Consider the following 25,274-nt stretch of genomic DNA (forward strand, 5'->3'; position numbering starts at 1 on the left):
AGCTCCCTGACAGAGTATCTTATCCAGGCCTTCTCCACACCATATCCTTGTAACCCCACACATTTATCATGGCTAATCCATCTAACCTACGCATCTTGGGACACTAAGGCAGCATGGCTAATCCACCTAACATGCACATCTTCCCCTCAGTCCCCCTGCTAGTTTTCCGCAGGGAAGATTCCCTCCTTGACACCCTGGTCCAATTCTCGCTCATTCCCAACATCTCACCCACCACCCACAGCACCTTGCTATGCAATCATAGAAGGTGCAACACCTACCCCTTTACCTCATCCCTGCTCACTGTCTAGGGTTCTAAACACTCATTTCGGGTGAAGCAGTGCTTCAGGTGCACCTCCTTCAATCTGGTCTATTGCATTCGCTGCTCCCAATGCGGTCCACTCTACATCGGAGAGACCAAACACAGACTGGGTGACCACTTTGCTGAACACCTTTGGTCTGTCCTGTCACTTGCCATTTCAATAGACCATCCTGCACATGTCCATCCTTGGCCTTTTACAATGTAAGAAGTCTCACAACACCAGGTTAAAGTCCAACAGGTTTATTTGATAGTAAATGCCACAAGCTTTCTGGATGCTGTTCCTTCATCAGGTGAGTGGAGAGTTCTGATCAGAAACAGTAGCATCAGTATGGAAGGAGCAGGTCAGGTTGCTGGTGATCTGGACACTGAGAAACATGAAGTTCTCAAACATTTCTACTTCACTCCCGTTGATGTAGACAGGGGCATGTCCTCCACTCCGCTTCCGGAAGTCGATGACTATCTCTTTCATTTCACTGACATTGAGGGAGAGATTATCATCGTCACACCATTCCGACAGATTCCCTGCCTGTTCACTGTACAATAAGAAGTCGCACAACACCAGGTTAAAATCCAACTGGTTTATTTGGTAGCACGAGCCACTAGCTTTCAGAGTGCTGCTCCTTCATCAGATGAGTGGGAGGTCTGTTCACAAACAGGGCATATAAAGACACAAACTCAATTTACAAAATAAAGGGTGGAATGTGAGTTTTTACTTCAAATCAAATCTTAAAGATACAGAAAATGTGAGTGGAGAGAGGGTTAAGCACAGTTAAAGTGTATTGTCTCCAGCCAAGATAGTTAGTGAGATTTTGCAAGCCCAGGCAAGACGTAGGGGTTACAGATAGTGTGACATGAACCCAAGATCCCGGCTGAAGCCGTCTTCATGTGTTCAGAACTTGACTATTAAGTTTCTGCTCAGTGATACTGCGTTGTTGCATGTCGCGAAAGCCGCTTTGGAGAATGCTTACCTGAAGATCAGAGGCTGAATGCCCAAGACCGCTGGAGTGTTTCCCAACAGGAAGAGAACACTCCTGCCTGGTGATTGTCGAGTGGTGTTCATTTATCTGTTATTGTAGCGTCTGCATGGTTCCTCCAATGTACCATGTCTCGGGACATCCTTTCCTGCAGCATATCAGGTAGACAACATTGGTGAGTTTCAAGAGTATGTACCGTGTACCTGATGGATGGTGTTCTCATGTCAGATGATGGCATCCGTGTCGATGATCCAGCATGTCTTGCAGAGGTTGCTGTGGCAGGGTTGTGTGGTGTTGGGGTCACTGTTCTCCTGAAGACTGGGTAGTTTGCTGCGGACAATGGTCTGTTTGAGGTTGTGCAGTTGTTTGAAGGCAAGAAGTGGGGGTGTGGGGATGGCCTTGGCGAGATGTTCATCTTCATCGATGCTATGTTGAAGGCTTCGGAGAGGATGTCGTAGCTCCTCTGCTCTGGGGAAGTGCTGGACGACAAAGAGTACTCTGTCCACCGTGTCCCATGTTTGTTTTCTGAGGAGGTTGGTGCGATAAACTGCATCATGCTACGGCAACAGATAAATGAACACTGCTCGACAATCACCAGGCAGGAGTGTTCTCTTTCAGTTGGGGAACACTTCAGGTGTCACGGGCATTCGGCCTCTGATCTTCGGGTAAGCATTCTCCAAGGCGGCCTTCGCAACACATGACAACGCAGAAACGCTGAGCAGAAACTGATAGCCAAGTTCTGCATGCATGAGAACGGCCTCAACCGGGATCTTGGGTTCATGTCACACTATCTGTAACCGCCACGACTTGCCTGGGCTTGTAGCATCTTACTAACTATCCTGGCTGGAGACAATACACATCTCTTTAACCTGTGCTTATCCCTCTCTCCACTCACATTGCCTGTACCTTTAAGACTTGATTACCTGTAAAGACTCGAATTCCAACCATTATTTTGTAAATTGAGTTTGTGTCTTTGTATGCTCTGTTTGTGAACAGAACTCCCACTCACCTGACGAAGGAGCAGTGCTCTGAAAACTTGTGGCTTGTTTTACCAAATAAACTTACTGGACTTTAACCTGGCGTCGTGAGACTTTTTACCGTGCTTACCCCAGTCCAGTGCCGGCATCCCCACACTTTTTTCTGCGCTCCATCTTGTCATTGTTTGAGAGCTGACCCACTATGGCGGTGTCATCAGCTAACTTGAAAATGGAGTTGGAGGGGAATTTGGCCACACAGATACAGATATACTGGGAAAGTATGGATCAATGGATTTAGTTGGAATTGGTGCATGGCTCCAGGAGGGAGCAGAGCAGAGAGGAATGATTTGGTGTTGATACTGACTTTTGGGATTTGGGAGTGGAGCATTGGAATTAGTTTAAAAATGATTCGTTGCTCAGATCCCTGGGGAATCTGACGGAAACTTATGGAGCTGAGGGCAGATTTACTCAGATTCCTGTTTGTGTATTTTACAGTAAGAAGTCTCACAACACCAGGTTTAAGTCCAACTCGTTTATTTGATAGTAATCCCATAAGATTCCCACAAGGTTTATCAAGTAAACTGGTTGGACTTAAACCTGGTGTTGTGAGACTTCTTATTGTGTTTATCCCAGTCCAACGCCGGCATCTCCATATCGTACGTATTTTACAGCCAGCAGTAAAGGGGTTAATGCTGATCCTGACCTCTCTCCAGATTTTCGTCTTCGATCCGCGACTCCCACATCCAAGAATTTGGCCGTTGTTTTGTAATGGGCGTTCAAGGATACATTTGCATGACGACAGCGTCCTTTAAGGGAATTTCATGCTAAACTGGGAGAAATGAAACTGAAACTTCAGCGAATAACAGAAGCAGGAGCAGCAACGGAGATGGCCGTCAGTAAACCACTTCTATCGCTCAGTGAGGATTTAACCTGCTCCATCTGTCAGTCTCTGCTTGTGGAGCCGGTGAGGCTGGTCTGTGAGCACAACTTTTGTAAATCCTGTATCCAGAAGTGTTGGGGAAAGCAGCGTCAGGCTGTGTCCTGCCCGGAATGTCAGCAGCTTCTCCCCCGGAGAAGTTTCACCAGTAACAGGGTGCTGGCTAATCTCTGTGAGAAAACCAGGCAACTGGAGGAGGAACACAGGGAGAAGCTGGATGGGGACACAGGGATGGAGCAGTCTCTCTGTGAGGAACACGGGGAGAAACTGATCCTGTTCTGTGAGGATGATGAGATCCTGCTCTGTGCCAAATGCGTAAATTCTCCCTCACATTTAGCTCACAGATTCCTATCTATAACAACGGCTGTTGAAAGGTACAAGGTAAGGGGACACAGTGAGTTACCCATCTCCATGTTCATGGTGTTTATTGGCCTGTAATTGGGTGTAATAAGCTGGTAGACAAATGTTGCTCTGTCCTATTGCTCGCTGTAAGAAGTCTGACAACACCAGGTTTCAGTCCAACCGACTTATTTGATAGTAAATTCACTAGCTTTCGGGTTAGCCCCTTCGTCAGGTGAATGGAGAGTTCTGGCCTCAGACAGAGCATATAAAGCACAGTTTACAGATTACTGATTAGAATGCGAATCTTTACACCTAACCTGCTGTTCAAGCTAACAATGTGTGTGGAAGGAGCACTGATCACAGGTTAAAGAGATGTGTATTGTCTCCAGACAGTACAGTAAGTGAGGTTTTGCAAACCCAGGCAAGTCACGGGGGTTACAGATAGTGCGACATGAACCCAAGATCCCTGTTGAGACCGTCCTCATGTGTGTGGAACTTGGCTATCAGTCTCTGCTCAGCGACTCTGCACTGTCATGTGTCATGAAGGCCACCTTGGAGAATGCTTACCCGAAGGTCAGAGGTTGAATGCCCATGACCACTGAAGTGTTCGCCAACAGGAAGGGAACAGTCTTGCCTGGTGATTGTCGAGCGATGTTCATTCATCCGTTGTCGTAGCGTCTGCATGGTCTCCCCAATGTACCATGCTTCGGGACATCCTTTCTTGCAACGTATCAGGTAGACAATGTTGGCCCTCCATACACACAAGATTTGCTCAGATCAGGAGGATCATGACAGACACCTTCAGACGCTGAAAGATGCCCTCATAAGAACAGGATATGGCGCTCGACTCAAAGATCGACAGTTCTGATGCACCACAGCGAAAAACCGCACCGATCTCCTCAGAAGACAAACACGGGACATAGTGAACAGAATACCCCTCGTCGTCCAATACTTCCCCGGAGCGGAGAAGCTACGACATCTTCTCCGGAGTCTTCAACATATCATTGATGAAGATGAACATCTCGCCAGGGCCATCCCCACACCCCCACTTCTTGCCTTCAGACAACCACGCAACCTCAAACAGACTATTGTTCACAGCAAACTACCCAGCCTTCAGGAGAACAGTGACCACAATTCCACACAACCCTGTCACAGCAGCCTCTGCAAGACATGCCGGATCATCGACATGGATACCATCATCACACGTGAGAATACCATCCACCAGGTAAATGGTTAATACTCTTGCAACTTGGCCAACATTGTCTACCTGATACGTTGCAGGAAAGGATGTCCCGAAGCATGGTACATTGGGGAGACCATGCAGACGCTACGACAACGGATGAATGAACATCGCTCGACAGTCACCAGGCAAGACTGTTCCCTTCCTGTTGGCGAACACTTCAGTGGTCACGGGCATTCAGCCTCTGACCTTCGGGTAAGCATTCTCCAAGGCGGCCTTCATGACACACGACAGCGCAGAGTCGCTGAGCAGTGACTGATAGCCAAGTTCTGCACACATGAGGACGGCCTCAACAGGGATCTTGGGTTCATGTCGCACTATCTGTAACCCCCGTGACTTGCCTGGGTTTGCAAAGCCTCACTTACTGTACTGTCTGGAGACAATACACATCTCCTTAACCTGTGATCAGTGCTCCTTCCACTCACATTGTTAGCCAATTTAAGACTTGAACAGCAGGTTAGGTGTAAAGATTTGCATTCTAATCAGTAATCTGTAAACTGTCTGTGCTTTATATGCTCTGTGTGAGGCCAGAACTCTCCATTCACCTGACAAAGGGGCTAACCCGAAAGCTAGTGAACTTACTATCAAATAAATCGTTTGGACTGAAACCTGGTGTTGTCAGACTTTTTACTGCGTTTACCCCAGTCCAACGCCGGCACATCCACATCATCACTATTGCTCGCTGTCAGCTCAATGCTGACATCTGACAGTGGGAAAAGTGAGTGCTAATATTAATAGTGTGTGAAAGGTCTTACAGCCTCTATTTACACTGACATGATACGGATGCAGTCCCAGGTTTCAGCTTTCTTCATTAGGGCTGTGTTGTGTTGAGATTATTTCTGGAGTTGGGGAAGGCACTGAAATTGATTCTGTCCATGGAGAATTCAGCACATGATTTCCTGTCTCTAAACCCCACCTCCAGACTCCAGCCATTGGTTAAGGCACATGTCAATCCTTATCAGCATTGTCTTCCCAACCAATTGGGAAATGAACAGAGAGCCTTCAACAAGTGATTGGCTAATTTTATTTTACAGTCAGTTCCCAATATGGCTGATATTTTTATTCAAATAAATTTCCCAAGAAAAAAAACAACAAAAGCTGTTTTCTTTTCATGTCCCTGTGATTTTCTTTCTCCGTTTTAGATTCCTGGAGATTAGTCTTCAATTCAGGGAAACAATAGCACACAGTGGGAGGGTGGGTAACTCTAGCTGTAGTGTAATACGGCGTTAAATAAGTTTCCTTCATTGCTGACTGTTTCATATTAATTATAAATTTAATCCAAGAAGCCTGACAGGAGGTCCAATACTTCATCACTATTTAAGGCCAGAAAGATGTCAGCCATTCAGACCATCGATTCTGCTCGACCACTCAATTAGATCACAGACTTATCTGATATGACCCTCTTTCACAACCATTGAACTATCTAGTTCACAAAATATTCTACTTTTTTCTTTTGATTTCTGTTAGCTAGTGACAGTACCAAGGCCATGTATGTTGTTTTTCTCCTGAGTCATGATTTAACCTGTGCCCACACATAGATTCATTGAGTCATAGAGGTTTACAGCATGAAAACAGGCCCTTTGGCCCAACTTTTCCATGCCACTCCTTTTTTAACCCCTAAGCTAGTTCCAGTTGCTTACGTTTGGTCCGTATCCCTCTATAGCCACCTTACACATGCAACTGTCTAAATGCTTTTCAAAAGACAGAATTGGACCCGCCTCTACTACTACATCTGGCAGTTTGTTCCAGACACTCACTGCATCTATACGAAAAAATTGCCCCTCTGGACCCTTCTGTATCTCTCTGCACCCACCTCAAACCTATGCCCCCTAGTTTTAGACTCCCCAACTTTTGGGAAAAGATATTGACTATCTAGCTGATCTATGCCCCTTATTATTTTACAGACATCTATAAGTTCACCCCTAAGCCTCCTATGCTTCATAGATAAAAGCCCCAGTCAATCCAACCTCTCCTTGTAACTCAAACCATCAAGCCCTGGTAGCATCCTAGTGATTTTTTTCTGCACTCTTTCTAGTTTAAAAAAATCCTTTCTATAATAGGGTGACCAGAGCTGTACATTCCAAGTATGGATTTACCAATGTCTTGTGCAACTTCAACAAGATGTCCCAACTCCTGTATTCAATATTCTGACCGATAAAACCAAGCATGTTGAATGCCTTCTTCGCCACCCTATCCACCTGTGACTCCATTTTCAAGGAGCAATGAACTTGTACCTCCTGATCGCTTTCTTTTATAACTCTCCCAACGTTCTACCATTAACTGAGTAAGTCCTGCCCTGGTTCAATTTATCAAAATGCATCAACTCTCATTTATCTAAATTAAACTCCACATGCCATTCATCAGCCCAATTGATCAAGGGCCCATTGCAATCCTAGATAACCTCCTTCACTATGCCATCAATTTGGTGTCATCTGCAAACTTAAGAACCATGCCTATTAAAAACAAAGAACAAAGAACAACCCAGCACGGGAAACAGGCCCTTCGGCCCAACAAGCCCGCGCCGCCATTTCAACAAAACATTTTCCTACATCTACCCTGCCCCGTGTGTATGTGAATGGTACCCCTAATGTAGCCAGATTCAGGGGAGAATAGTGCAGGGTCAATTTGGTACACCAATCAGCCTAAGAGCACATCTTTGGGGTGTGGGAGGAAACCGGAGCGTCCGGAGGAAACCCACGCAACCACAGGGAGAATGCGCAAACTCCCACAGACACAGGCCCAAATCCATGTATCTGCACAGCTAGCAGTGATAGTCACTGAGCTGTTGTGGTGCCCATCTGCTGGTCCAGGATTAAGCACACACAGCGACACGAAGTACTAGGCCACTCTCGAAACCTCCAAGAGCAGCCCACGCACGACTCACCGTGTGCATGCCCCTCATTTGACAACAAGGTGGACCAACACCTGTGGATTAAAAGAAACTCTTATCACTCTTCCATTGTATAAATGGTTCAGACTCTAAGAATATTGGAGGGTAGTTTTCCATTTTCTTAGGTTCCAACCTTCACTTTTAGACAGTTATTCCATCCAGAAAAGCAGTTGTTGAAGTATATTAATATAGTGTAGTGTAATGCTAACACACTTTTTATTTACAGTGTTGTGGCAGGAATTTTAAGCTGGCCTGATGTATCCCCAATATTGAATTTTATTTGGGTGTTTATTGCCCATCCTACAGAGATATTAGGCTTTGGGTGGCCTTAAGAAGCCAAGGGGTGGATATCAGCCTCCCAGAAAGGCGTCCAATATCCCTCCAGTTTAAATGTCCTGTGTCTCCACTGCCCCACCTCATGTATGGTGTCCAAACCTTCCCCACTCAAATATCCTGCATTTCCTTCCATCCAGTGTCCACTTTTGACATGTGTGGGACTCCTGGCAGTCCCAGCAGTGCCCACTGCTCTCTTCTGATGTTGGTGGAACTGTCAGATCCCAGCAGCACTTGAAGGTGGCGTCTTCTTTCACTAAGGGACAGCAGTTTAACCCTCACTTTAGTGATACCCTCCCACGGTGTAATACCGCATGGTGGCACAATGGATAGCACTGCTGCCTCACATAGCGTCAAGGACCCCTTCGATTCCTGGCATGGTTCACTGTTGTGTGGAGCCTGCACATTCTCCCCATGTCTGCATGGGTCTCCTCCGAGTGCTCTGGTTTCCTCCCACAGTCCGAAAGACGTGCTGGTTGGATGATTTGGCCATGCTAAATTCTCACTCAGTGTAGCTGAATAGCGCTGGAGTGTGGCGACTAGGGGATTTTCACAGTAATTTCATTGCTGTGTTAATGTAAGCCTACTTGTGACACTAATAAATAAATTTAAACTTAATGGGGTGATTTCCACCCCCACCCCCCAAAAAATTCTAAGTGTTGAATTTATGTTGAAAACAGAAGTAAATCCTGCTGATTTTTATCAGCAGGATTTTCAAAATGAATCTCCCACAATTTGTGCACTCCAGACAGCAGAGCATGGTTCACCTGAAAAGTCCGGGGAAGGGGTCTATTCCCCCTGGAGAGGCTGGCAGCATAGCGCTGAGTGGGCCATTGTGCATGTGCTGATCTGTTACCGAGATCAATGTATTCATAGTAGCCACACACTGTCGGCCTCCCGACCACTGGCCAGCCCCATGACCCTGCAAGGCTGCTCGCCCAATCTGCCCCACCATGCCCCCTGACCTAATCATTGGCTCCTCGAACATGCCCAGGTCAGCCTTGAACACCCACCCTCCCGCCCCCAGCCCATCTCAATCGTCCCCCCCCCCAATCCCAACCATCCCTCTGCTCCCTTCCCCCACCCAATTTCTCCCCCCACCCCCACAGCTCCGATCGCTGGCATCCCTCCCTCTGTCACTGCCGAGTGCAGAGTGGCACTGGGATAGCCCCCTCCACTGATCATCTCCCCCCATTAGGTCCTGCTGCATTGGCACTGCCCAATGCCTGGTGGGCAATGTCAGGTGCTCCCTGGGCATTAGCACTTTGATCCCTGGGTACTGCCAGGGGGCAAGGCTGGCACTGCCAAGCTGGCAATGCACAGGGGCCACCACCCCTTAACTCTGACCTTCTCGGGAGCCTCGATGGCCTTCCTTCACTCCAGCATGGTTGGGCCACCAGGCCAGCCATTTACTAAAGCTGCTCGCTTTGCAACTGACCATTCCTCAGACACTGAAACAGGCCTCTGAGTAAAGTTCAGTCCGTACAAGTCTATGCATCCTCCAACCCAATGCCTCAGTTTTAGTCAGTTTTAAAGGTCATGATGTGGAGATGCCGGCGTTGGACTGGGGTAAACTGTCTGTGCTGTTATATGCTCCGTCTGACGCCAGTACTCTCCATTCACCTGACGAAGAGGGAAACCTCGAAAGCTTGTGAGTTTACTATCAAATAAATCGGTTGGACTTAAACCTGGTGTTGACAGACTTCTTACCCTATTTAAAGGCAAAGTAAATCCCCATTTAAAACTCAAGACCAGCACGCAATCAAACACAATTACTATACAATTAACAATGTCCAAACTATCAAATCCATTCATATATTCTATACACCATGAAGCTGTTGTTGGTTTGAAACTATACCTGGTCTGATTCAATACCTTTTATTCTGCCCATTATAAAGTGCTTGTGCCACATGTTAATGTCTCTTCCTGAACACTGTCCTCACAGTTTGTGATATAACAGCAGACATTACAATGGATCACGCTGAGATCTGATTCCATTTTTAGGACCAGCTGAAATTATCCTTGGATTCCATGGAGAAGGAAAAGAAAAATCAAAGTGTATTCAAACAGCAGCAGGAGAGGGAGATTTCAGAACTGGGGGTGAGTATAACTCCAGTTCCCTTTCAACACTGCAATCCTTTAACAGCGCATTGTTTAAACAATCTCTCTCACTGTCATAGCAACTCACTGGATCCCTGGAGCAAGACATCTCCGCACAATTTGCCAAAATCCATCAATATCTTGAAGAAAAAGAGAAGCATTTAATTGAAGAGCTGAGGAAACAAAAGGAGGAAGATCTGCAACCAATGGAGGAGAATCTGAGAAGAATTGAAGAGGAACTGACTTCACTGAAGGAGAAGATATTGAACCTTTGTGTAGACATCGAGCAGCAAGACAGTGTCTCCTTTCTCAAGGTGACCCTTTAAATCCAAACCCCAAACTGTTGGTGGGGTGATTGTAACTGTTTTTTATAATAGTGTCAAACCTCACAACAACAATATACAGTGTGCAGTAAAATTGAGGACACACAGGGATCAGTCAGGATTGAATTCAGGATGTCAGCGAAGTGGTCCCATACTCTCAGCACCTCCACTGACTGGAGTGTAACTGGAAGCAGAGTGAGTGGGCAAAGAAAAGGATTAGGAGAGAAGAGATGGGTGCACTGGAATCAGAGACAGAAACAGTCTTGTCAGGAATGTTTAAGATGACAATCAAAATTCATTCAAACCAGATAGGTGGAGGGTGGCTTGGACAGAGTAAACAGAGATAAGCTATTTCCTATAATAGAGACACGTAGGACAAGGGGCCATAGACTTAAGGTGAGGGGGGAGAGGTACAACACAGATATTAGAGGGAGGTTTTTCACACAGAGGGTAGTGGGGGTATGGAATGCTCTGCCAAGTAAGGTGGTGGAGGCAAACACGCTAGAGTTGTTTAAGAGTAACTTAAACATGACTGGGTTGGAGGTGGGTGGATATAGGAGATCCTTTTAAATAAGGATCATTAGCATTGGGGCGTCCCTGGTAATGTAAATGGGTATAGTATGATAATAATGTTTTTTCTCTTTTCATTCACAGGCTTTGAGTCGGTCCACCTCATGTCCAACGAGGGGCATACACGCGATGGGTCGTACTGGGGCTGCTCTTGGTTGTTCGAGATTGGCCTAGTGCTTCATGTCGTTAGTGTGTGCCTAAACTGGACCAGATACTGGGCAAGACGACAGCTCAGTGACTATCGCTGATTGCTGTGCAGACACATGGATTTGGGCCGGTGTCTGTGGGAGTTTGCGCACTCTCCCCGTGCTTGCGTGGGTTTTCTCCGGGTGCTCCGGTTTCCTCCCACACCCCAAAGATGTGCTGTTAGGCTGATTGGCAGGAATAAATTGTCCCTAAATCAGATTCCCTCAATCTGGATGGCCATAAAACATTAGACAGGGGTCGTGGGTAGAGAGGTGGACTGGTGGTGTTGAGATGGCGGCGTGGGCTCGTTGGGCCGAAGGGCCTGTTTCCTGGGCTGATTTTGTTCTTTGTTCTTTGACTGGGAGGAAATCAGATCCATTGGAGAGAAACCAGAGATAGAAGGTCATCTGTAGAGGCTTCCAGACTTCAAAAAATTGGAAATACCTTTTGGGAGCTAATGACAATCTGTTTCCTCTCCTGCTCAATTTTCTTTTTATATCAATAGGTACACACATGTGCAGGCACACAGAGGTACAAACGGGTACACATGCACACATATACATATGGCATACAGGATACATATACACAGAGATTCAGGTGCACACAGACACACATATGCAAGTAACATCTGCATGTAATTACACACAAGTAGGGTACACACACATATGCAGGTACGCACAAATGTACACACAGATATATATGCACACACACACACACATGCGCGTGAGCTGAGAAGATATAGAAAGGTTAAATGAGAGGGCAAATGTCTGACAAATAGTGTATAATATCGGAAAATGTGAAATTATCCATTTTAGCAGCAAGAATAAAAAAGAAGCTTTTTATCTAAATGGTGAGAGATTGCAGAGCTCTGAGATACAGAAGTGCTTGAAACGTGAAAGGCTACTAGAGAGATACCGCCAGTATTTAGAAAAGCTGATAAAATGTTATCATTTATTGTGATGGAATTGAATACAAAAGTAATGCTTCAGTTGTACAGGGCTTTGGTTAGACCACATCTAGAATACTGTGTACAGTATTAGTCAACTTATTTATGGAAGAATATAAATACATTGGAAGCAGTGCAGGGAAGAATTATTGGGCTAATATTGTCTTTTAAGGACCTAGATTTGTACCTGTTGAGGTTTAGAAGAATAAGAGGCAATTTGATTGAAACATATTCAAGAGGCGGCTAGATGTAGCACTTGGGGCGAATGGGATCAAAGGTTATGGGGAAAAGGCAGGATTACACCATTGAGTTGGATGATCAGCTATGATTGTAATGAATGGCAGAGCAGGGCCAAATAGTCTCCTCCTACCCCTATCTTCTATGTTTCTATATATGCCGGAATTCTACTGACCCGCCTGCCATGGAATTGGAATGGGTGAGGGGGTGGAGAAAGGGACCATTTGTTGACCTCAGGCAACATTTTCCGGTCTCAATTTGAGCGAGGCCGTAAAATCCCACTCATAGGGCGCGATCTTGCCGGCCATTCACACTACACTGCAGCGAAGTCGGAGAATTTGGCGTCCAGCCAAATCTCCATTCACTGGAACGGGATAGGAAAATCCCACCAGCGTGAATGTCTGTAACATTCCAGCTATCAGAACCTAAGCAGTCTTGATAGGGTGGATGTGGAGAGGATGTTTCCTCTAGTCAGACAATCTGGAACCAGGGGTCACTGTTTAAAAATAAGATCATCCATTTAAAATGGAGATCAAAGTTAAAGAGCCATGAGCCTTTGTAAGTCACTTCCTCGAAAGACAAACGAGGTAGACTCTGATGTTTCTGAGGCAGACGTGCGTAGATTCTGGGTAAGCAAGGGGATGATAGGTTGTCAGTGAGTAGACAGGATGTTTAAGGTTACTATTTGATTAGCCATAATCTTATTAAATGGAGGAACAGGTTCAAGGGGCTGAATGGCCATTTTTCATATGTTTGTTGCCAGACATACCTAAAAATGAGGTGTCAGTCTGGTGAAGCTACAACACAGGAAGTGCATGAATGTTAAATAGCGGAGGCAGCATGTGACAAGAGCCAAGTGATCCCAAAACCAATGGATGGGATTTGAGTTCTGTAGTCCTGACACATCTGGTCGTGAATCAATTAAACAAATCACTGGAGGAGGAGGCTCCACAAATATCCCCATCTGGAATGATGAAAGAGCATCAATGCAAAAACCAAAGCTGAGCCAATCATCATTAGCTAGAAGGGCTGAGTGGATGGTGCACCTTGGCCTCCTCCTGAGGGTCCCAGCCTCATGCCTTCAGCCAGTTCAATTCACTCACCATGACATTAATACACAGCTGAAGGCGCTGGACTGCAAAGGCCCTGACAATATTCTGGCAATGGTACTAAAGTCTTGTGCTCCAGAATTAGTGCCAACCATAACCAAGCTGTTCCAGTACGACTGCAGGACTGGAATCTCCCCAGCAATTGGAAAAATGCCCAGATATGAATTTGTTGACAAAAGTCAGAGGAAATCCAATCTGGCTAATTACCATCTCATTAGCAATGTGAGAGAAAATATCGACAACGCTATCAAGTGGCGTTTCCACAGGAATAGCTGCTCACTGACGCTCAGATTGGGTTGAAGCTATCCCTGTATCGAGGGGATGTTGGGGTTAAGAATAATATCACTGTTGCCAAGTCAGGGTGATACGAGCAGAGAGAAGCTGTGAATTTTACCAGGGAAATAGAGATCAGAAACAATAAGGAATTGATCGTTTGAACCTTCATCGTCTTCAGCAGCAGACGAAAACAGTCAATTTGATTTGATCTATTATTGTCACATGTATTAGTATGTAGTGAAAAGTATCATTCTTGTGCACTGTACAGACAAAGCATACCGTTCGTAGAGAAGGAAAGGAGAGGAGAATGTAGTGTTACAATAATAGCTAGGGTGTAGAGAAAGATCAACTTAATACGAGGTCGGTCCATTCAAAAGTCTGACAGTGGCAGGGAAGAAGCTGTTCTCAAGTCGATTGGTACGTGACCTCAGACTTTTGTATCTTTTTCCTGATGGAAGAAGGTGGAAGAGAGAATGTCCGGGGTGCATGGCGGTCTTGATTATGTTGGCTGCTTTGCCGAGGCAGTGGAAAGTGTAGACAGAGTCAATAGATGGGAGGTTGGTTTGCGTATATTCATGAGGTAGGGTGACTGACATAAGATCACATCACTGGAATCCATTACATCCCTTCACATTTGACTGAAATCACCGATTCTACATCTTGTAAATTACAATCTGAACAGCAGCATGTATATTTATTAAATGTTTCTGATTCTTTGTCCCACAGGAACTGAAAAGATTGAGAGAAAGGTGAGTATCTAAACTCACATAGGGTTTTACAATGTGATCACAGTCTGTATCCAGCAGAGAGTGATTAAATCAATCCCATTCACGCAGCTACCTGGAGAAAGGGGAGGATGGGGAAGATGATGAGGGGAGTGAAGACAGAGAGATACTGAAGTTTCCAGAGGGGAGATACACAGGCTTCCAAGACCCATTTCTCTACCCAGTGTGGAAGGCAATAAAACGAACCACCTTTCCAGGTAAGAAACTCCCCAGCTTGGTGCCCACTCTTTGTACAGTCTCCGACTCTCACCCTCCCTCTCCTGAAGGTGCTGCCTGTTATTGGGTACAGATCACTGGGGCAGCAGCATCAGGGACCCCACCTTGGATACAAAGGTTGATGCAATTTGATGGACAAGTTGTTCCCAATTTAAACAATTGACAGCAATCTCCTCCCAGGTCATTAATGTCAATGCTGCTGGGTTTCAAGGGGAATTTCAGAGTTGTGTTTTGTGTAGTGATTGCTTTCCTAATCTTCCCTGGAATGCTGGTCATTTGCGAGTTAAGAAAACAGCCACTGGCAGAGGGAGACTGATTTCAGATATTCAGATACCGTCCAGTCCACCATAGTTGAATCTGTTGGAGTTTTTCCTGAATATTTGTGGAGGTGGCTTCAAGATAGACTCAAGCGTTTGCTGGATGTTCCTGCCATTGAATCTGGGGAATATTGTCGAAGGAATTTCCCGAGCTGTTTTGTGTATCATGATGCACAGTCCAGGTCTCACTGCAGTGCAGGAGAGTTGTGACAACAGCCACTCTGTGCACTAGGACTTCTGTTGATTTGTGGAGGTCTTTGTTTTGATGTGGAGATGGACTGGGGTGGGCACAGTAAGAAGTCTCACAGTTAAAGTCCAACTGTCTTGGTTTGAGACAATTCACAGCTAGAAAGGAATCATAGAAATCCCACAGTACAGAGAGAGGCCATTTGGCCCATCGAGTCTGTACCGACCACAATCCCATCCAGGTCCTACCCCCATATCCTTACATATTATACCCACTAATCCCTCTAACCTACACATCTCAGGACACTAAGGACAATTTTAGCATGGCCAATCAACCTAACCCGCACATCTTTGGGCTATGGGAGGAAACTGGAGCACCCGGAGGAAACCCATGCAGACACGAGGAGAGTGTGCAAACTCCACACAGACAGTGACCCAAGCCAGGAATACGAACCCAGGTCCCTGGAGCTGTGAAGCAGCAGTGCTAACCACTGTGCTACCGTGCTAACCCCCTTTAACCTTATGATAATCCCTCTCTCCACACACACTGTTCTTACCTGTAAAGACTCGCATTCCAACCATTCTTCACATTCTAATCTGTCATTATCTTGCAATTGTGCCTTTGCACAATTCGATGCCATGTTTGTGAACAAATTCCACTCACCTGATGAAGGAGCAGCGCTCCAAAAACTCGTGATTACAAATAAACCTGTTAGACTTTAGCTGGTGTTATGAGACTTCTTACCGAGGTCATTGTTGTTACACATTCCCTACTCTAGTTTGTAGGAAGCTGAGTTGGGGCAACTGAGCCAGTATTGGATCTCCTCACCAATATTGAAAAAGATGGCTGCCAATATATCATAGAGTCTCTCCTTCAATATATATGGCAGGTGAAATATTTGATTGACACATCTGGGTTGCTATTTAAGTTTTTGGTAACTCTTCAGTTTTTTGCATGGAGAATTGAAGAGCTCAATGAGGATAATTTGCAAGTCTGGTGCCGAGAGGGCAATGACACTGCATCTTCTGCAAACCGTAGATCATGTACACCTGTGGTGGTCAGTTTAGTTTTGACACAGAGACAATTGAGATTAAAAAGTCTTCCATTAGGATGCTATTTAATAGTTTGCACATTCTTCTCGTGCGTGCGTGTGTTTCCTCCGGGTGCTCCAGTTTCCTCCCACAGTCCAAAGATGTGCGGGTTAGGTTGATTGGCCATGCTAAAATTGCCCCTTAGTGTCCTAAAATGTTTAGGTTAGAGAGATTAGCGGGTAAAATATGTAGGGATATGGGGGTAGGGCCTAGGTGGGATTGTGGTCGGTGCAAAATCGATGGGCTGAAGGGCCTTTTTCTGCACTGTAGTGTTCTATGATTCTATGAATACCAGAAGGCAGAGGATCTTTGATGAGGTGAATAACTACTGACAGGTAGATTTTGAGTAGTCTGGGAGGTTATTACACTGTTTGACACTTAGGAAGTGTTTGTCTCAGATTTAGGAAGTGTTTGTCTCAGATCTCCCACTCCTGACAGTTACAATAATATCATCAATGGCAGGATTGTGATGAACATCCAAATGCCTGGGGAACAATCCATCGATCCTCATGATTTACTGAGTCAAATGATTTGGTCACTTTGAGGCCATTCCAGAGTTCCTGGTCTTGTTCTCAACCTTTTCCTTGGACTTATCTAGGAAGCACAGACTATGCTAGAGGTTCCTTTCGAAGGAGAACCACACTATGTCTCCAGGAGCATTTCCTTAGCGACAGGAAGTAGGTGATTCAGGAGAACTTGTATCCGGGTTTGTCCAAATCCCCAGGGCCTCAGTGAACCCCAGTTACATAGATCCAGCACACAGAAGCACTTTAACTGTCTGGAACCTCTGGTCCTCATTCAGGTCTCTCTCTCCCAATGCTCTCTCTCTCTCCATCTCTGTCTCTCATGGTCTTTATCTCTGTCTCTCATGGTCTCTCTCTATCTGTGTCTCCTGGTGAATTCTCTCATTTTCTCTCTCTCCTAGTGATCTCTCTCTCTCCCTCTCTCTGCCTCCTGGTTGACTCTCTCTTTCTTTCTCCCTGTCTCCTGGTGGTCTCTTTCTCTCTCTCTCTCTGTGTCTCCTGCTGGTCAGTCTCTCTCCCTATCTCTCCAGGTTGTTTCTCTCTCTCTCTCTCTCTCTATTATTCTCCTGATAGTCTCTCTCTTTCTTCAGTTGGTCTCTCTCTCTCCCTCTCTCCCAGTGGCCTCTCTATGCCTTTCTCTTCAGATGGTCTCTCTCTCTCTCTCTCTGTTCCTGGTGGTGAGTCTGTCTCCCTATCTTTCCAGGTTGGCGCTCTCTCTCTCTCTCCCGGTGGTCTCTCAATCTCTCGCTTTCCAGATGGTCTCTTTCTATTTCTGTCCAGATGGTCTCTATCTCTTTGTTACTCTCCTGGTGGTCTCTCTCTCTCTTTGTGTCTCCTGCTGGTTAGTCTCTCATCCTATCTCTCCAGGTTGTCTCATTCTCTCTCTCTGTCCCTCTATTACTCTCTTGGTGGTCTCTTTCTATGACTCTTCTGGTGGTCTCTCTCTCTCTCTCTCTCTCTCCCTCCCTGTCAGTTTCTCTCCTTATCTCTCCAGGTTCTCTCTCTCTTTATTACTTTCCTGGTGGTCTCTCTCTCTCTCTCTGTCTCTCTGTCTCCCCCCTGGTGGTCTCTCTATCTCTCCCTCTCTCTTTCTGTCTCCCTCTCTATCTCCGGGTGGTATCTTTATCCCAGTGCTCTCCTCCAAGTCTTATAGGAGGTTTACTCTTTTCCTCTAGTTCATTCCTCTCCTCAGGCAATGAGCACTGAGCCTTTTCCTTCCAGGAGGTCACATATTTCAGCATCATTTTCATTGAACCAATGCTGGTGACCATGATGCTCGGCGATGGTTTGGGAGCGCAGGCGTCCCACGCAGGTGGCTTCATTTCATCCCACTGTTCAGAAATTCCACTGGACTTGGGGAATCCTAACCGATCAGTTATGAGCTATGTTTGGATTTCCTCTCTTCGGTCTGGCTGCTTTTAGGGGTGAGACAATGATCTTCTTCTTGGAGTTCAGGGTCTTGCGATGTCTTGGTGCTGGGTGGACACTCACCATCAGTCGATGATCTGTCTGGCAGGCATCAGTCCCCTACATGGATTGAGTGACACAGACTTTGACTGTCTTTGACTGGAACAATGACGTAATCCAGGAAGGGGCAGTGCTTTGGTCTTTGATATTTTCATGTGGTTTTGTATTTGTCTTATTGGCGGAAGTGGGTGTTTATAAACAAACAAGGAGTTGATGGTAGCCATGATTTGGAGATGCCAGCGCTGGACTGGGATGGGCACGGTAAGAAGTCTCACAACACCAGGTTAAAGTCCAATAAATTTATTTGGTATCACAAGCTTTCGGAGCACTGCTCCTTCCTCAGTGACTCACCTGATGAAAGGGCAGTGCTCTGAAAACTCGTGATACCAAATAAATCTTTTGGACTTTAATCTGGTGTTGTGAGACTTCTTACTGTTTATAAGTTTGCCATGCTGAGTGAACTTTGTTGGCAGGATGGCACCTAGGTGCCAGGAGGAAAGGGTGAGCTTCTCGCTATTTTTCCCAGTGGATCCTCTCCAGAAATTGGAGTCATGGCCAACACTGGCAATTAACTTGACCTGGGAGAATGGTTATTTTCTTTCGTTGGGCTGGCAAGAAGGACTTCAAGGTCAGAATAGAACTTTTTCTGAACAACTGCACTGGGGCCTTCGTGCCAATGACCCTGGCAGATTGCTTATGGCTGAACTCTGGATGGAATTTCATGGATGCAGTTGAGGAATTTTGGTTGAGTATCCCACATCCAATTCCCAATGGCAGAACCAGCTCCATGGATATTTGAGTCACTGTCAGCCTGCCCTCTCCAGCAGAAGGTGTATTCCCAGTTTGTTCCTTCAGGTGTCTCTCCCCAGGGTGGTGGGTCTCACCGAAGGCACCGAGGTCAATTTCAAGACTTGACAGCTCATTGCACCTCTTCTTTCTGGTCAGTCATGCTTGAGATTGGCTTCCAGTGTCCCAACTTCCCGAGTTGGAGCAGCTAATGTTTCCTTTTTGTAAGAGTGAAGATAGGATCCAGCAGGGTGTACTTCCCCAACAAGGAGGAAGTGGGACAACCCATTTTGAGGGCACCCTTTCTGACCCCCCTCCCCACCATCTGAGGCAAGCAGAGGCTATCCTGTAGAGTGCTCAGTAACTGCTGCTGCTGTCCACAGGGAGCTCAGTCCCAATACAGGTGTCCAGTGACCTTCATGTGCATGTATCTTGTGTGCTTGACTCGGGAGGACTCCTGGGTTCATTGCCCTGAGACCATTAATTTGCCAATTCCCCTTAACCACAGGACTTGACAAATGGACCCTGGTGGAAGGCGACTCTGCCTTTGATGTCACCGTCACAAGGTCTTCACGGATTGGTGGTCAGAATTTGGTGATATGTCAAACCACAATGACTGGGACCATCTTCAGTCCCCGCCCACTCCTGGCAGTCCCAGAGCTGCAGAGTCTTTCTTTGTTCTGGCACTGTGGGCTCTTTGGGCTGCACTTTGTGTGGCACCTCTCCCCCTCACCCCCACTGACCTTGCTGCCAGGGATGCCCATGGGGGAGCGGGGGCAAAGAACTCCTGATGACGTTGCTGATGGCAGAGTCACAGCACACTGTGTCTCCAAGCCAATGGGGTGACAATCCACAGAGGGATGCGAGAATGAGGGCAGCAGAATGTGTTAATTTGACACCTCGACACTCAGACCTTGGAAATGGGTCTCTGTGGACAGTGATACGATTGAGATGCTGTATTTACTGTACACCCTGGAGCAGACTGGAGGGGCTGAATGGCCTAGTGTGCTGCTCTTTGTTTGTGTGATTCATAGGGTAAATATGCAAGCAGAGAGATGAGGAGAAATGTTTTCTCTCAGAAGGTCCTGAATCTGTCCCTATAAAGATAGTGGAAGCCGAGACTTTGAATATTTGTAAAACACAGGTATGTAAAATCTTGGTAAGCAAGAGGGTGAAAGGTTATCATAGAACCTTTAAAGTGCAGAAAGGCTATTCGGCCCATCGAGTCTGCACTGACTCTCTGGCTGAATATGTCCCATTCCGTAACCCCACACATTTTCCGTGACCAATCCTTCTAACCTACGCACCTTGGGACACTAAGGGGAAATTTATCATGGACAACCCAGCTAACCCGCACACCTTTAACTGCGGAAGAAGGCAGGATGCAGGTTTGATCAATCATGCTGTTATTAACTGGAGGAGTAGGCTTGATGGACTGACTGACCCGCTGCTGCTCCTTGTGTGCTTTGTACGGCAATATAGCTAACAGTTCACTGTAATCAGTCAGTAATATTTAATGCTACAGCAACTATGGATGGGGGGTTTGGAGTGTGATGGTGGGGAGGGGAGGGTGGGGGGGGGGGGGGGCAGGGTGCGGTAGAGTGTGATGGTGGGGAGGGGAGGGCGGGGGGTGCGGGGTGCGGTAGAGTGTGATGGTGGGGAGGGGAGGGCGGGGGGTGCGGGGTGCGGTAGAGTGTGATGGTGGGGAGGGGAGGGTGGGGGGGCGGGCAGGGTGCGGTAGAGTGTGATGGTGGGGAGGGCGGATCCAGTTGCACAAACATCAGACTTTCATCTGTATCCATCCACTCTGTAAAATATTTACCTGTTTTTTTCTTTAATTTTCCCAGTCTCTGCCTCACCCACCTTGATCTCAACCACAGAGCATCATCAGTTCGTCCTGTCTGACCAGCGGAATAGTGTGAAAGTCAGTCAGACCAAACTGGTTTCCAATAACCTGGAGAGATTCAGTGAGAATTATTGTTCCGTGGGGGCGCAGGGACACATATCGGGGAGACATTACTGGGAGATGGAGGTCGGGGACAGGACTGACTGGGAGGTGGGTGTGGCCAGAGAGTCAGGCAATAGGAAGGCAGAGCTCACCCTGGGTCCCGAACATGATTACTGGGCACTGTGTCTGAGAAACGGGGATGGATACGGAGCTCTGGAAAGCCCGTTAGTCCCCCTGACCCCCAGAGTGAATCCCAGGAACATCGGAGTTTTCCTGGACTATGAGGGGGGACAGGTGACCTTTTACAATGCTGATGATATGTCCGTTCTCCACACTTTCACTGACACCTTCACTGAGAAACTCTTCCCTTATTTCAGGTGCACATTATAAAAGGATGATGCTGAGAGCAGCTCCAATTAAATATACGACATTTAGAAGCGTAGATTCCTAAACAGTGAAGGAAATGCTGTCAATGTTCAACCCTCATGTGGGGAGAGAGAGGATTGATGGGCAGTACAGGGGCAGAATGGAGGGGGCTGGGGCAGTTAAAATAAAAAGGTCATGAATTGTGACCCCAGCCCATCGTGTGTGCACAGTTTCCATTCTAGTGGTGGTCAGTCAGGGGTTTGGCTGGGTCTCACTCCCACATTGACACATTTCACTTAGTTCATTAAGACAATGTCCAACTGGGCTTCCAAGGACCCTGAAATCTCTTAGAAACTGACAGCTTCCTGTGGTTTTCAGTTCAAAATTCTTTGATCAGAACTGACACATATTGTCGGGAGTTTCAAAATCAATAGTTTCAGTGCGACAATCATTTTGTAGTTTGAATTAATATGTTATTTAGCATTTTGTGATGAATTTTAAAGAAAGCCATAACCTGCACTAATGGAAACCAGCCAGATTCATTAAATAGACAGACTTAATTGTGAGACAATTAAAGAATAAGTAATTCATTAATCAATGTGGTTGTCCTCTTTTAAGGTCAAACCAAATAAATAAACTCAAACTAAATTAGGACAAAGTAAAAGGGGCAGCTCCCCAAAAGGAAGGGGAACAGCCTGAACAAAAACAAATGTACAAAGGAAACTTAAAAGACATCAAATTTAAATGTGATTGTCGGGGTCTATAATGCACCTCCAATGTGATTGTAAGGCTGGTAATGTAATCTGTAACACAAAAAGATTATAACTTTTGTAATTATAAACACATTATATCATTAATACTTGATTTTAATACAAAGTCTTCCAATGTGATGAGAATTATAAGATGTTGCCTTCCAGACAGATTAAAAAACTAACATCAACTTGTTAACCTTGTCAGGGGGAATGATCGACGCTTAGGCAAGACAAGAGATCAAGCTCAAGCGAGTCTTAAAGTTGAGATAATGTGTACAATTAATTAAAACACCTTTTATACACTCAGCCCACACTCAGCTGGCAGCAACTCTTGTTCTTGCGGGTCGAACCAAGTAAACAAACTTAAATTACGTTCGGACAAAGAAAAAGGGACAATTAATTAAAACAAACCCAATGAGGCAGCCTCTGATTTCATTATTGACAATAGGCCAATTGGCTATTTTCCAACAAGTGGCTAAGGTGAGCTTTCAATGTTGTTAAGGAATAAAAAAGGTGTTTTGAGAAGTGCTTGGTGGGGGGTAGTTTTTACTTGTTATCCATGTTTTCAGAGTTGGCACTTCATAGCCTGGTCTGAGCAGAGTGGTGAGAAGTCTGTCCAATTTTCAAAGTTAAGCTTTCTGCTCTGACTGGATTACTGATAATTTATACTTTGCTTTTTATCTTTCTGACTTGTTACCTATTCATTGTTAATAAACTTTCTAAATTTGCCATTTAAAGTGCTCTCTCTTGCCATGTAATGTCTGTAGATTTAGAATTGTTTTGAAGTGTAAAGTTTGTTAGTATCTTAGGCTTACATTAACACTATAATGAAGCTACTGTAAAAATCCCCTAGTTGCCACAATCCTGTGCCTGTTTGGGGACAGTAAGGGAGAATTTAGCATAGCCAATGTACCTAACCAGCACATCTTTCAGACTGGGAGGAAACTGGAGTCCCTGGATGAAACCTGTGGGTTCAATTCCTAGCTTGGGTCTATGTGGAGTTTGCATGTTCTCTCTGTGCATGTGGGTGTCCTCCAGGTGCTAAGGTTTCCTCCCAGAGACATGCTGTTTAAGTGGATTGGCCATGGCAAATTGTCCCTTAAAGTCCTAAGATGTGTAGTTGAGGGGATTAGTGGGGTAAATATGAGGGGTTATAGGGATCGGGCCTGGGTAAGATGCTCTGTTTGGAGCATTAGTGCAGGCTTGAAAGGCCAAATGGTCTCTTTCTGCACTGTAGGGATTCTATGAATCTGTCCAAGATACATTTCTGTCCAAGTGTAAGAAATTTTTCCTCATGAAGATTCTGCTGATGGGAACAATTTCTCCCATTTACTCTATCCAGACCACCCCCCCACCTGATTTTGAATACATCTAATAAATCTCCTCACAACTTTCTCTTCTCCAAGGAGAACAGTGCCAGCTTCACCAATCTATCCACATAACTGAACTCTCATCCTCAGAAACATTCTTGTAAACATTTCCTTCATCCTTTCAAAAATATTCACATTCTTCCCAATCAGGCTGAGTTTTTATAAATGTTTACAACTGACTTGCTTTTGTACTCTGTGTCCTATTTATAAAACTCAGGATCCAATATAATTTATTAACTGGAACCTGTTCTGCCACTTTCAACGATTGATGCAAAGTACACCCAGCTCCCTCTGCTCCTGCATTTCCTTTAGAATTGTAACCTTTATTTTGTGTCACACCTCCTCATTCTTCTGACCAAAATGTATCACTTTACACTAACCTACATTAAACTTCATCTGCCATGTGTCTACCCATTCCACCAGCCTCTCTACATCCTCTTGAAGTCCATCACTCTTCTCCTCACCGTGCACAATACTTTCAAATCTTGTATCAGTTTCACATTTTGAAATTGTGTCCATTACAACCTGGCCCAAGAAAAGCAATGTCCCCACTCCGTGTACCATCTCGTAAGTAAATTTTTCTGAAACCCGTGACTTAGTAAGCTTGAATTTAAAACATAAACTGTTGAGTAATGAAATTCGAGCTTTCCTAAAGGCTAGTGATGAAAAATATCACATGCTTCCAAATAAAATGGCTAAAAAGCAGAATGTTACTGACTTTTGGGGGACCAAAATTGTTCCGCTTTGAATCATTCACCAGCCTGACGTGGAAATATGTCGCTCGTTCCTCCACCATCACTGGGTCAGGATCCTGGAACTTCCTACAGAACAGCACTGTGTGTATACCTAGAACTCAAGGATTGCAGCGATTCAAGAAGACATATCCCCACAATCTTCTGAAGAGTAATTAAGGAAGGACAATAAATGCTGGCCTAGCCAGTGATGCTACATCCTGTAAATTCATAAAAACATATCAGAGGAAAACAATGGTAAGAGTAGATGAGGAGATGATATAACAAAGACATTTTCTTAGAGCACCACTGCTACAGCACTGATGGAGTCTGTCACAAATCTCCAGCAGCAACGACCTCCATCCTCACCCCCTCCAGTGACTCCTTCACCAAGATGGCCCAGTTTCACATGGGCGCAATGATTGATCAGCAGAGAGAGTGAAGTGAGTGTTGCCACAGCAACCTAGGCTCCTTGGCAGACCAGTTGTTTGGTGAGATGGCTGGTGTGATCACAGTCTAAGGATACCGAGGAAACCTTTTAGGACTGAGATGAGGAGAAATGTTTTCACTCAAACAGATCTGCCTGTGGGATTTGCTAAAACAGAAAGCAGTTGAGGCCAAAACATCAAATGTTTTCAAAGGTGAATTGGCTACAGTTCTTGGGTGAAGGGGATCAAAGGATGTGGGGAGAAGGTGAGATCAGGTACTGAGTTGGATGATCAGCCATGATCATAATGAATGGTGGAGCAGGCGCAAAGGGCTGAATGGCCTACTCCTGTCCCTATTTTCTTTGTGTCTGTGTTTAATCAGGCAGGAACCATTTTAGACTTGAATTTGCACAGCTGATATTAAAGTTTCCACCTGTGCTGAAATCAAAGTGGAGTTATAAAATAGAATGTCACGTCAAACTTCTGAACAATATTACTGCTTCCAATTAGTGAGACACTGACTGCACATCACACTACTCAACAGCGA

The 25,274-nt window shown here is 45.6% G+C and overlaps 1 protein-coding gene across 1 annotated transcript; it reads left to right on the top strand.

The window, feature by feature from the left end:
• The first annotated feature begins 2,957 nt into the window (after positions 1-2,957).
• Positions 2,958-22,922, top strand: LOC145348118 (zinc-binding protein A33-like). Its single transcript, XM_080196262.1, has 6 exons — positions 2,958-3,588; positions 10,017-10,112; positions 10,193-10,426; positions 14,486-14,508; positions 14,596-14,741; positions 20,980-22,922. The coding sequence occupies exons 1-6, from the start codon at positions 3,109-3,111 to the stop codon at positions 21,468-21,470; spliced, it is 1,470 nt and encodes a 489-aa protein (XP_080052388.1). The 5' UTR covers positions 2,958-3,108; the 3' UTR covers positions 21,471-22,922.
• The last annotated feature ends 2,352 nt before the right edge of the window (positions 22,923-25,274 follow it).

This window comes from Carcharhinus amblyrhynchos, chromosome 9, assembly GCF_965287045.1.
Source record: "Carcharhinus amblyrhynchos chromosome 9, sCarAmb.v2.hapA, whole genome shotgun sequence".
NCBI lineage: Eukaryota > Metazoa > Chordata > Chondrichthyes > Carcharhiniformes > Carcharhinidae > Carcharhinus > Carcharhinus amblyrhynchos.

Bases quoted from the DNA above. Each gene is read 5' to 3' on its own strand.
- LOC145348118 (XM_080196262.1), top strand. From the start codon at position 3,109: ATGAAACTGAAACTTCAGCGAATAACAGAAGCAGGAGCAGCAACGGAG. The intron at 3,589-10,016 runs GTAAGGGGACAC...TTCCATTTTTAG, and splicing joins CGGCTGTTGAAAGGTACAAG to GACCAGCTGAAATTATCCTT. The intron at 14,742-20,979 runs GTAAGAAACTCC...TAATTTTCCCAG, and splicing joins AAAACGAACCACCTTTCCAG to TCTCTGCCTCACCCACCTTG.